This window comes from Hyalella azteca, unplaced genomic scaffold, assembly GCF_000764305.2.
Source record: "Hyalella azteca isolate HAZT.00-mixed unplaced genomic scaffold, Hazt_2.0.2 contig4126, whole genome shotgun sequence".
Lineage (NCBI taxonomy): Eukaryota > Metazoa > Arthropoda > Malacostraca > Amphipoda > Hyalellidae > Hyalella > Hyalella azteca.
This window is the reverse complement of record NW_025934352.1, coordinates 1-14058: the sequence shown is the minus strand read 5'-3', so window position 1 is coordinate 14058 and position 14058 is coordinate 1. Positions and strand designations below refer to the sequence as shown.

General features: G+C 39.0%; 1 protein-coding gene across 1 annotated transcript; it reads right to left on the bottom strand.

The window, feature by feature from the left end:
* Positions 1-6989: 6989 nt before the first annotated feature.
* On the bottom strand, positions 6990-13486 carry LOC108676456. The gene is made up of 3 exons (XM_018164528.2): positions 13457-13486; positions 12958-13139; positions 6990-8530 (listed from the first exon to the last, which is right to left on the bottom strand). The coding sequence occupies exons 2-3, from the start codon at positions 13060-13062 to the stop codon at positions 7025-7027; spliced, it is 1611 nt and encodes a 536-aa protein (XP_018020017.1). The 5' UTR covers positions 13063-13139; positions 13457-13486; the 3' UTR covers positions 6990-7024.
* Between the last annotated feature and the right edge of the window lie 572 nt (positions 13487-14058).

Below are 14058 nucleotides of genomic sequence, written 5' to 3'. Positions count from 1 at the left end.
TAGATCGTAATAGAACGCACTAGATCGTAATAGAACGCACTAGATCGCATTAGAAGGCACTAGATTGTAATAGAACACACTAGATTGTAATAGAACGCACTAGATCACATTAGAAGGCCCTAAATCGCCTTAAAACACATTAGTATGCACTAAAATGCTCAAAACCAGATGAGGACGTACGTCGGGTCAAGCCAGATCACCCAGATGCAGACGTACGTCGAGACAAGCCAGATACGGACGTACGCCGGGCGTGTGCGCCAATAATGTTATTTTAGCTCTTTGTACGCCGTGTTGTACGCCAAGACAAGATGCGGACGTACGGTATGTCGGGACAAGCCAGATCACCCAGATGCAGACGTACGTCGAGACAAGCCAGATGCGGATGTACGCCGGGCGTGTGCGCCAATAATGTTATTTTAGCTCTTTGTACACCGCGTTGTACGCCAGGGCCAGTAGAAGGGCTTGGAGCCTCGTTTACGCCGGATTAATCTGCAGAAAACGGCACCATCCTGGGTGTAAGGATTTGGTCATTTATACTACAAAATAGCGGTTATCCCGTAATTACAGATGTAAGTTTATTGCGGACCGGAACTTACTAGGGACGAGTTATTTTAGATATTAAGGTTGTTTTAGATATTAAGATTATGTGGGAACTCGTGATCTATCTCCTGTGATGTGCCAAAGCTGATGTAGAGAACCCAAGCAAATTACTACACTGGGTAATGGGTATGGCCCACATTGATTGTAAAATGTATGCATCCTGTTCGATCAAGCCGCATAGTTTGCAAAGCGTTGGAATCAATCATTGGGCATTGCCCGCATGGGTCACAATCCCGTCACATCGATCGTAAAATGCGTGCATCAGTGTCAATCATGACGCATTGTTCTTGAAGATGAAGCATGAGCATTGGAATTGATCATGGCTGATGGCCTCCTGTAAGAAGTTAGAAAGGTGGTCCAACTGTCCAAGTGTGCGGTAGAGCCACTGAGCCAGTCATCATGAGTCATTGGCTGCAATAATCTGCAGGAAGGTTGTGACTTGTGAGCAGGGTCTGCTGGGACAGCATGTATAGGTTAGGCCAGAGTAGGTACAGCCGGTCCGGATGGGGAAGTGGAACGAGCATGCTTAACCCTTTCCCCACTGACGGGACTCACAAGTCCCGCCTCAAGTTTCACGCTCTAAAATACATACAACAAGGAATTTTAGGTCCAGGCACCTAACGGGACTTCTTGCCCTCAAATGTATCTGTGTCGACAGTGTCGTTAACATGTAAGTCGTCCATGTCATGTACCTCAACCTCTGGCTCTGCACTAGGTAGGACAGTGTCATTGGGGCTGAGAGGCGGCATTTGAGACCAGGTCGGTATTGCACTTCCAGAGAGATTAGGCTTAGACAGTGATGCAGATTGAGAGTTGGTCTCGGAGCAGTCAGATGATACTGAAGCAGTATCACCTTGTTCCTGCGTTTGGGCATTTTATCCGTTTTTTGTGTAATTTGACGGATTCAACTATTAATGCAATGAAAAATTCAACTATCAATGCAATAATCTCAATTAACTATTCGTCGTCAGATGTCGATAAATGGGCAGAAAAACTTACACACGTCCGTTGTCGTCCGTAGCTTCAACACATCTGGACCACGACTCACCACGCTACGTAGCGAACAAGGGATCCTTGAAATGCTGCGGAAAATTCCTCGTTTCCGTAAATCAGAAAATTAAGAGTATTGAAATATAGTTTTCATCACTAGTACAATAAAACCACTGAGCAATTTTCCAAGTTATGGTTCTATATTAACATACGTAGACGGTGCAATTTTCAAAAGGGTGGTTCGATTTGCAGAACTTTACCCATCATATGCACTGCTGTTGGAAAGTACAAAAGGAAGTTTAAAACCGCTCCGACACTTCAGCGAACTCGCGTGCAAAATTCCGTTCACAAATTACTGATATTATCTACTTTTATTTCAAATTTGAATAAAATCCGTTCATTATTTACGGATTTATGGGTGTTTGAGTTGAAAATGAAGTTAGGTTTTCCGTATTAACAAAAAAGTTATTGATATAAAAATCTGAAAAAATTCCGTCCACAAATTACTGATATTATCTACCTATATTTCAAATTTGAATAAAATCCGTTCGTTATTGACGGCTTTATGAGTGTTTGAGTTGAAAATGAAGTTAGGTTTTGCATTTGAGTTCGCAGGCGGGTTCGCAGGGGAGTTCGCTGGAGTGTCGATTTGGTAAATTTAAAAAAGTTCGAAATACAACCATTTGAATCAGATGCCATCGTTCTCCAGCCACCAAAATTATACCGACAAAAATTCCATTAAAGATTCCATTCAAACTTCAAGTATTAAACTAATAAGCAACTGCGACAAAAGTTTAAGGTGAATTATGAGGTAAATTTGGCTTGGTTTCATACATAGCTACTAAGCTACATATTGTAATTATTTACGTAAAACCCTTGAAACACTTCCTTGTTGTTTCGAAACGGGTGCTTACAATAAATAAGTCATTTATCTTCACAATTTAACCATTCGGCACTCCCATATATGGTACTCAAAGAGAAGTTAGATTTTCAATATTCTAAAGTAAGCGGTCACGTATATGGCTAAGCTGATGAATAGGATTGCTCTAGACTCTTGAATATGGCTATTTGATAAACATTTTATAATTATATTTGTTTAGATATCCTGTCTTTTAGTTATTTGCATAGTCGAATAAATCATTATTGAACTATATAAGGTTGACCCGCGAGAAGTTCCGCTTCTCAGTTCAGCTTTCTTGCTGTGTCAATGAGATCGAGAGACGTAAAAAAACGTCATTCTCTTGACAGATTGGTTGACAACAAAAATATGGCAACAAATTAGCCACAAAGAACTACCTAGCGTCTCAGATGTATATTTAAAACTTTTAACTTACGCTGGCTTAGCACATATCGGTGATTGGTTAATGCCCGTGACGTCACTGAGATCAGTGACGTCACATGTGAACAAAATGCTCCATCCGCGAATATGAGTTTCTCATGGGTCAACCTTATACTAGTTCAACCATGGGAATAAATAATTACAAAAATCCTTAACCAGACGCTGCAACATCTGGTTCAAACTTGCGGATTTTACCGCAATCGCCGCGGCACTCTTTCGATTAGTTATTCGCCACCATTTCCTGGGAATGGGATGTCGGCGCCGTGTATTTTATAGCCTCAGCACTGAATTGCTAGACATTATATAACAGTAGCACTTAATGATAACTAACCTTTTAATGTTCGCTATTCTTACGTCATAAATAAGGAATGAGTAAATACCGAGGCTATTTATTTTTTAAATACATGCAGATCGTTTACTGTATAGTAGATATAAAATATCCTTAATCGAACAAAATGCAGAAATCATAGCCCCGAGGATATTTGTCTGCATGCACTAACCTTTCGGTCCCATTCTGCCTGCCTTCATTTACTTCCACTGAGTTTCCTGCTGACCTGATTCATCAAGTACCTGCAGACCACTGACATGCTTAACAACATCGCATCATGACGGCGCTGAATGAAGACGCTAATACATTAGTCGATGACGTGCCTCATCTTAACCAAGAATAATATTCTGCACCATCAAGCCGCAAGGATCTATTAACAGCCTCGAATTCTGTCGTATTGTAATCGTGGTAGTGGTGTACGCGTTGAGCCTAGCCTGTCGTCGAATCTAGACATCGCGGTATACTTACAGCTTACTGGGGTTTCGACCCCGCAACTCATTGCTCCCATCATGCTGCTCTCGACCTCCCTGGTCACCTTGCCGGTTTTGATTAGAACTGTAATCCGGCCCCTAAGATCGAACCCAAACTCACTGCTTCAATTCTGGTACTGTGAACCATTGTATACTTCCCTGTTCGCTGGATATGGCATCGAATTAGCCACACAGAACTACCTAGCGTCTCAGATGTATACTTAAGACTTTTAACTTGCGCTGGCTTAGTACATAACAGGCTAGACACACGTGCCCGACCGTGTGTCTCCGATCGTAGGGTAAAGCTCCATGCACGGGTTTGTAAACTCACGTGTAACGTGCTAAACTCAGCTTGTAGAATAATTAGATGCAATCTAGTTTACAAATACAATTCGTCTCTTGAACAGCTCCCTTCCCTCTGCCATTCTAGACTCATCTCTGTCGCAGATCAGCTGCTTTCAAATCTGAACAAGCTCGCAAATGAGCGAAACGCGTCACCTGACTTTTGTATATTGTCAATGCTGTGGAGAAATTGAAAAAATATAACTCAGTACTCACTGCACTGAGTGACAGAGAGCGCATTTTCTCGTCGACAAAAACTTGAGGTCACGGACAGACGGACGGACAGACGGATAGAAAGACAGACGGACATGGCGAGCACAATAGTGCATTTTTTCCATAAATGAGAAAATGCGCTAAAAAGTTTATACGAATGTCGCAAGGGTAGTTGAAAACTAGGAATAACTGAATTAAAAAGGAAGTTTCCAACTAAATAGTTGATTTTTCTGTGAAACTCAACTAAATGGTGTGCCCTCACCTAAATACTCAATCCTCTTCTACTGACTCGTCATCGTTTAAACAATAGTGCATTTTTTCCATAAATGAGAAAATGCGCTAAAAAGTCTGATCATTGGTTAGAATTCCCATGTCAATTTCTGTGCACGAAGAAGAGAAGATATAGAATCGGAAATTTATAGTTTTAAGTTGAACTAGGGTCGTTTTGGTAGAGAAAGAAGTTAGGTTCATCACGTCAACTGGTTTGTAAATAATAACAAGGCTTTCTGCAACCAAACTCTGTACATCCATCGATCGTTTCACACGTAAAGAAAGTTTCAGCAGTTCTTCAGTGTGGAAACAATGACATTTAAATGTTTGAATATTCATAGAATGTATGATGCAACTAACTCTACTGTGATGTTTCATTTGACTGCTAGGAACTCTTTCAGCCGTGCTTTAACCAATAGAAGCAAAATCCCTTCACTGTGGTGAAATGTTATTCATTTTCTAACTTGTACCTTTAAAAAAAAGACGGTAACCAATGCATTTACTCCAAAAATAGGCCTAGATATAGCTACGAATACATCTGAATAAATTTAACAACTTTGCAAGGAAGTAAATACACGTGAATAATTGTATATTTTATGTTATTCCAATTAGATACGAATCGCTGGACCTCAATGAAAACTAGCTTGCGAAACTTTCTCAACTACCCGTCGAGAAAAGTGTCGTGCTTCTCGGACGATAATCATCCAGTATGAACTATTCGGGGCTGGCGCCTTCTATTTAGCCGTTGTAAATGTTTACCCCTGTCACTTCAAGATGAGGATGGAGCTATGATTTATTCCTTTAGAATAAATCATAACTCCATTCACTCCATTATTGATAGAATGCGCTTTGCCATGCACTTCGAACACCTCGCTTTTCATAATTAGTGCATTTCATAGCTGCATAAAAGATCGGCTCTAGTGAGAAAAGAGTATTCAAATACCCCAATATAGAAGAAACCATTCACTACTATCATTCGAATTGTCTCATGAGCATTTTGCAAGATTTCTTGCAATTGGTTGCTGGAATTCCCACGGAAAAGAGAGTTACCATGAATTCGTTACAACCTCTAATAGACTATCATTGATCTAGGATTGTCTCAATTGCTGGCCATAGCTTTTCAATGACAAATTTGCACAATTAGATTATTACCATGCAGTCCAACTGCGAGGTTTCCATTCATTCTATTCGTCATAACACAGCAGCAGGTTCTTCTTCTTCTGTCCGCTTTCTGAGGACTTGGTTCTTCACCACTCGCCTCACGTCCTGACGGGCAGCAAGGGTTTGGCCGGACAAATCAGCAGCAGGTTGTTCTGGATTTGTCAATGGGAATTTTACCACTTGACGTCATGGCATTAATTCTCGTTTATCAACGCGTCCCGTACGTGCATCTGGATGACTTGTATTACTTTTTATTACAACACTTCTCTTTAACTTCACTTCTTGTTGTTTGTTTGTTTGTTTGTCTGTCTGCTACAAATCTTATAATCGATATGTAAAACACTTCTACCTCTCAAATCGATCTGAAATTTTGCATACTTACGTAAAGTTGGAGACAATGCATGAATCAATTGACAGAATAATCAATTTTGAAAACTTTAACTTTTAACTTTAACTTTTTTACCTTTTTTAAACTTTTTTATTTTTAATATTAAAAAAAATTGAGAAAAAAAATTTTTGTTCCCTACAAATCTTATACTCGATATTTAGAACACTTCTACCTGTCCAATCAATCTGAAATTTTGCACACATGTGAAAAGTTGGAGACAATTCATGAATCAAGTGACAAAATAAATAATTTCGAAAAATTTAATTTTTTCTTAACTTTAAAAATAAAGTTGATAAATTAATTTTTTATATATGATAGTAAAATTAGAAATCCATTGTTCATTTGTAACATCGGAGACACTGCATTCTTTGGAAGTGTTGTCTCTAAAAAGTAATTTTTAAACGCATATTATTTGATGAAAGGAGGCTTGAAATTACATTGAAGGCTTCGGGAAAAACAGTAGACTATTAGCCTAAAGCCAAACTGCTTTCAGACGGGATACTAATTCATCATGGGAGCGCAGCCGTGCACCACCAATTTTGTGCACCAATAAGCCCTGAATCGAACGCCTTGGATCTCTCCGTATATCCACCAATCACCCGTGCACCACTAGGCTTTGTCCTCCTCCGGCCTTGACCACCACCAGCCGTGCACCACCAGGCCGCGGATCGAATCTGACATCCGAGCATCGTTAAATTACGTAATTTTACGTTCACCGCATCTGAGGTTAGGTTTCAGATAGCATAGTTCTGTTCCAAAATTTATCGTCCTTCGACAAGTGGCCGTTCGACCGAGGGCTGGTTCGATCCACGGCCTAGATACGGACGGCTTGAAGTGTTGAAGGCTACGTTCCGGAAGGCAGGAATCATGATGGTCCATTACATCCAGGGGCAGTGGTGGTCTTAGGCAGGCGACCCAATTCATCATTGGTCAGCTACGGGTGGAGGTCCACCTGAAATTATTCGCTTTCTTTGATAGCTTCTCAACATAACGGGTGATGCAGATTTTTCTCCCGTGGTGTTCTTGGTCAATTTTTGCTTCTCAAATAACATAGAGGACCTTTTGGGTCGTCGATTGACGGGTGCCTTTAGCCAACTGAAAATGCCTGTTTTTCGCTTCTCAATCATCTTTTTTGAAAGCGAATCTGCATTTGAAGCAGGTTCCTCGCAAACCTTTGCTGCGTTCTTTTCTAGTTTCCGTCTCGACTTGTTTCGCATTGCATTTTTATTTTTCAGTGGCCAAAAAGGATGTGGTTTTGCACTGGCATGCTTCTGCAGCAGGTAAAGTGTTGCTATACCGTCATCCTCTTGTCCCTCGAAGTAAACAACCTTTTGGGCTAACGAACAATGGCGATGAGAACATTTGATTTCTAAATAATATTTCGGCTGAATAAATCTAGCTCTGGGTCGCAGTATCCTGGCAGAATCGCTGCTCTTCAGAAAACATTTTGGTTCAAGGTTCTTTAATGTATTAAGCAACCTTTCGTGCTGTGAAGTTCCCCTAGTGAAGATGCCATTGATCTTATCGCCCTGTCTCATTTTGAACTTCAAAGTGTGTATTATTCTGTAGTTCGACGACCAGTACAGGTTAAGAAAGTAATTGAGTTCCTCGTTCTTCTTACGCTGGAGTAGAACCTCTTCGTCTTCTACCTGATTATTATCAGAAACTTCTGCATCGAATACTGCCGGACTTTCTACATGATAATGATTCGAGTGTTCTGTATTTTCTCTAAATTGTTGGTTCCTAATTCCTTTGCGATTTCTTGTAAAGTGCTCATCGCCCCCGAGGTCAACTTTTTGTCCGACAATGGATTTATTTTCGGATCCATTAAAACAGACTGCTTTCTTTTGGTCCACTAGGACTTCATTGTTGCTGAAATTGCCGCTATTGACGTCAACGTCATGGCTGTCACCATAGTCTTCGGAATCATCACTGCTACTATCTAAATCATCAAATTTTACGTAAGATCTATAACATGTAACATCGTCTTGTTCGTGGGGTTCGGTTGATCCAAAATTTATGTCGGCTTCACAGTTGCCTCTGTCGTTCCCTAATTTTTTACTTTGATCGCTGATGCCTTCCAAAATGCTGTGGAAACCACAGACTACACTGCTGTTGTAACTTTCATTTCCCTTTTGGGTGTCGTTCTCTTCACTGCTACCTCCTGTGTCGTAACAGCTGCCATGATGGGATCTGTCATCTTCGCCATCAATCAAGCCGACTGAAAAACTGGAACCTACCACATTCATTGTGAATGCTTCTTCTTCACTTTCTTTTCTGCTGGCGACGTGATTTTCGGCTCCGCTGCTACGATCTACAAGGTGGGAGTCGCTGCAATCAACTCCACGCTTAGCTCCATCATGACTGCATGCAGGTACATGCGATTCATCCACTGACCGAGGTGTTACTTCTGAATCTGGTGCGTCATCCTGAGTAGAAATATGAAGTTTTTAATTAGCATCGGCTAGCAACTTACCCTAAATATTATGCATAATCATTGTTATCAATCAATGTGTTAATATTTAGATATCAACCAGAAAATATGCAAATTTTATGGAGATTTACCTACGGCATATACTCGTACCTATTCTGAGCATGAAAACAAAACTCCTAACAGGCAGCCTGCTCATGGGTTTTTTAAGTGGAGCGTCTGGGTCCAAAATCAATAATTTTGACTTTTCCGGTTTTTAGTTTCATCTTGAAGCTGACATTCTGACCTATCCAACGGTACCAAAATCATCTATGTACGTTAATTTATGCGTTCACGACAGATCACGAAAGGGCAAGGGTTGGTGGAGTTCTTTAACATTTAACATAGGGATTAAATGCCTCAGTGCACCTTAAATAGCTAGTCTTCACACTCTCCGATCCATTAACCCTTCAACAGTCGTGAGGGAAGGTTGGCGCTCTGTCGTTTCCACCATCCTTGACAGAGATTTAGCTCCAGTATTGTCTGGTCTTGCATCCTTGCAACCTTGAATGCCGATTTCGAGGCGCCAGGAACTTTGTCGGGCTCTACTGAAAAATCACACTTATTCTCACTGGAAAACTATCTCCTCCTACAGTTTTGAAGCTACAACAATGAGAGATATACCATTCGATTTGCAAATGAAAGATCTAGAGATTGGTTGTAGCTTTTTTTTCAATTTCGTTATAGTTCAAAAGTATTTCGAAAAAAGAGGGGGAAAAAAGGTTGAAATTGAAAATTTTTCGAAAATTTTACGAAAAATGCTTCCACACCCGCAAAAATTCGAATTTCAAAAAAAACTACGATGAATCGATAGATATGGTCCCTACGCATCGAATGGTATGCTTTTCGATGTTGTAGCTTGAAAATCCTAGGAGGAGATAGTTTTCTATAGTACCCCTTTTTTGTCCGTTTTCTAAGAATTTCACGTTTTCTTTCATTTTTTTCGAAAAATTTCCACGAACAAAAAAGTCTTAAAATTATGTTTTACATATGTGTACCAAGTTTCAAAGTGATCCGTCCGTAAATAAAAAAGTTTTTCTGGGACCCAGACACTTCCCTTAAATTAAATCCAGATAAATTAATTATATAGTGACGTAGACTCCCAGTCAGAAAAGTGATTTTCTGGCGACGTGATTAAGAATGATCATCAGTCCGATACTCATATTGATAATTAGGATTAGTGCATTAGAAGAAGTTGGTTATAATCATACAGAAGGTTGGTATTATCTTTAACATCTGTCTCAGTAGTCTTGATCATATTAACTCATTACAATAAATTTACTGAATAATTTTAACTGTCTCACCGAACAACATGAAGGAATCACTTGCTAGTACAACTAATTGGGAAGCAAACTTAGAGGCCGCGTAAATTTGTGCAGAATTACAGAAAGTTTTTGAATTTTGGACATTAGTGCCGACACTAATTAAGTCTCCTATCCGTGCCGTTTAAATTCGTGGGGGTATTGCAGTGACATCTGAAAGTGGCAAAATATAGAAATGATGTGGACTTGCTCTTCATATAAATATAACGTAGACAGATTAAATCAGTGCATTGGAAGTTTTAATGAACTCGTTAATTATCTAAAGCTATGTACTTTTTATAATTTTAACGCAATCGAATATTGATGAGGACCTGATATTAATTCATGAAATACTAAAAGGCCTAAACACCACGAAATGAACTCTGTGCCTGGTAATGCCTGGCAATCCTTAATGGTTTCGGACAAGGACTCAGATCTACAGGATTCTCTGATCCTGGTATTGAGGTCGTTTACAAAAGAAGTCATTGATGTCAAAAGGAGAGTGATCAATTACTAAGTGATCAATGTATATTTATGAATGCATGTTTTTTGAAAAAAGAATATTTAAGGGGAGCGTCTGGGGTAAAATTTTGAATTTTGGCTTTTCCGGTTTTTAGTCTCATCTTAAAGCTGACATTCTGCTCTATCCAACGGTACCAAAATCATCTCTGTACGTTGATTTATGCGTTCACGATAGCTTGCGAAAGGGGGGGAGGTCGGGGGAGTTCTTTCACATTTTAGGTGGGCGATAATTCCCGGTAGCATGCATAAATAGCTAGTCCACATACGATGTGCTTCAGTAACCCGCCTGCAGTTGTACGGGAGAGGTTGCGTGTCGTCGCTCCCACCATCCTTGACTGGAATCAAGCTGCAGTAACATTTAGTTTTGTATCCTTGCTACATTGAGTGTCTATTCCGATGCGCGCGGGACTTTGTCGCTCTCTCCTGAACATTCACACTTATAGTCACTGCAAACCTATCTCCTCCTAGAGTTTCAAAGCTACATCAATGAGACATATACCATTCGATTACAAAATGAAAGATCTACAAACTTCACTTTGTCGTTTTTCCAATTTCGTTATAGTTCGGATTTTATTTTGCAAAAAGTGGGGGAGGGCGGGGGTAAAATCGAAAAATTTCGAAAAATATCGGAAAAAATGCTCCCACACCCACAAAAATGAGAAATCCAAAAAACCGCTAAGTGNGCATTAGATGACCTGATTTAATGGACCCCCATGATCAATCCTGACTTCCACCATGACTCCATGAGCACTTACGGGATTTGTCCATGGATTAGGTCTTTCTTGAGCCGAATGTGAAAACAAACGAAAATGCTGCTGTTTGAATTCTTTCATTTAATTTACTGTTAATAGACATAAAAATGAAACAGTGCTATAAACTGCAGAGCTTTAAGCTGGGAGATTCTAGTAAGGAATATGACTTTATACATTCAAAGCTTAACTTAGTTCATTGAAATGACGAATGTAGTAAGCTTGTGCCGTGGTGGATTTACATGCCAGTGATTCGCTTGGTTCAGACTTTTTTCGTTTGCAATAAAATTTAGACGTCAAGGCAAGTAAAATTGTTTTGTAAGAAGGACAGCCGGGAACTAGTTTCATGGACTTTTTAACTCACGCTTACCGAGTTTGCTCTTCTTTAACGATGCCTATTCAAACTCATAAATATCACCAGTTTAGGAGTATATACTAGGTATACTTCAGTAGTAAAGACTAGGAGTATACTTGCAGAAAGATAGGATCAAAATGCTATCGCTTAACGACACAGTAGAACCTTTTAAAAGTTTCATGCAAAGCAACATGATCTTGAAATTGAGTTACTCTTCAAATATTTTTATACACTTGTATAGATTTATATTTCGGAAGAAAAGATGACTCGCGCATAAAATTCGGTCACCATTCATGTCGACTTGCTGTGGTAGTGCTGCTTCATAAAACGCGCTTATATATATGCAGCTTCACTTAATAATCTCTCTTCTCAATTGGTAAATAAACTTACATAGATTTAATTATATAAATTTAATTATATAAATTACCACTTTCGTTATAATAAACAAACTTATTCTGGTATTAAACACATCAAAGCCCAACCGTACTAAATAAAACCTATCCACATCTAAGTACACAGAAGTATGACCTAATCTAGGTCCTGAATTTTAATGCGGTTTTAGCAGTCCATGCAGGGAGGGCTGAATTACAGACCCAGAATGATGGATTGCATCCATGATTGTTGGGCAGCCTCCTTTTACGCATCGAATGATACGTGTCTCGATGTTGTAGCTTGAAAATCCTAGGAGGAGATAGATTTCTACAGTACCCCCTTTTTTGGCCGTTTTCTAATAATTTCACGTTTTCTTTCCTTTTTTTCGAAAAATTCACACGAAAAAAAATGTCTTAGAATTCTGTTTTACATATGTGTACCAAGTGTCAGAGTGATCCGTCTGTGAATAGCCGAGATAAATTTTACCCCAGACGCTCCCCTTAATCGCTCTCCAATGCTTAACTTCTGAATTTTAAAGGGGGTTCTTTTTTCTTCCAGAAACGAAAATTTAACTACCGCTGAAATTGTTATCAAAGTACTAGCAATGCTTTAGCTATATTATGCTGTTTAATCTCTTTAAGCAATTAGCAATGTCTTGAATGCTCCAGCATGTGATTGGAATTTCAAACTTTTAATGGCATAAAAAATGATTAAAACAGAAATATTTACAAATAAATGTTATTTGTACCAAATCTCTTTCACACGCTTCAACCAGATTCACACGCTAATTTAATTTCGCAGTTGTGTGAATTTGCAAATTAGTATTGAACATGCATTTTAATTCCATCCTTTTATTTGTTTGTAAAAATTACAAGCAATGCTGGCGATTTAGCATACTGCAATGCAAATAAGTCTAAATTATGTTGATAATGATCTGAAAGATATGAGTAAGACGAGTAATGGAAAATGTTGATGACTTATATGAGTAAGACGAGTAATGGAAAATGTTGACTTATATGAGTAAGACGAATAATGGAAAATGTTAATTACTTCATACATCGCCAGGGTTGATCAGCATTTAACTCACATGGCTTAGAATGCGCCGTATCTCATCTTGCAGTCCTTCCGAATCCAGCTTCAGCTGATGGAGTCTCTCACGAACTATTTGTATTTGTGTGTCAATTTCTTGCATTGTTATTTCATTGTAATTGTGATGTGAGAAAAAAATTATCTTAGGACCTCCGTACAGATAGATCGTCAGCTTCTTGTCTGAAAATATACTAAGTAAATTAGTCGTTGTATTTGATCGAGTAACTACACGTGATTAAAAGGATTAAATGGTCAATATAATTAATAGAACGTCATCGAATATGACAAATAAGACGTTAAAACTGATTTTCAACGATTGATTGCGGTATTGCAGAACTGATTTCTAAAATTTAATTTTAACCAGTCTCATCGAACTATCAAATTTCATTGACAAGAATATAACCGTTGTTTACGCTTGCCATGACACGTGCAGAATAAGTACGGTCGAATATTGACATGGAAATAATACTACTGTAAATCTATTACAGCGCAGTTACCTCGGAAGCACTCGAAGTAAACAGATACAAGCTTGCCTACGGCCTGTCTGAGGTACAGTCTAACTCCGACTGATGGCCGTCTCAGGACGCTGCGTAGACTGCCAATGTTTATTATAATGATGCATTAGATGACCTGATTTAATGGACCCCCATGATCAATCCTGACTTCCACCATGACTCCATGAGCACTTACGGGATTTGTCCATGGATTAGGTCTTTCTTGAGCCGAATGTAAAAACAAACGAAAATGCTGCTGTTTGAATTCTTTCATTTAATTTACTGTTCATAAGCCATAGAAGAAAAATAGACATAAAAATGAAACAGTGCTATAAACTGCAGAGCTTTAAGCTGGGAGATTCTAGTAAGGAATATGACTTTATACATTCAAAGTTTAAAAAGTTTAAAAAAAAGTTTATACATTCAAAGTTCATTGAAATGACGAATGTAGTTAGCTTGTGCCGTGGTGGATTTACATGCCAGTGATTTCCTTAGTTCAGACTTTTTTCGTTTGCAATAAAGTTAAGACGTCAAGGTAAGTAAATTTGTTTTGTACGATGGACAGCCGGGAACTAGTTTCATGGACTTTTTAACTCACGCTTACC

What these genes read in the sequence shown, in the direction of transcription:
- LOC108676456 (XM_018164528.2), bottom strand. Translation starts at nt 13,062, where the DNA reads ATGCAAGAAATTGACACACAAATACAAATAGTTCGTGAGAGACTCCAT. An exon ending in TACGGCGCATTCTAAGCCAT is followed by an intron (nt 8,531 to 12,957) that starts GTGAGTTAAATG and finishes ATTTCTACTCAG; the next exon opens with GATGACGCACCAGATTCAGA.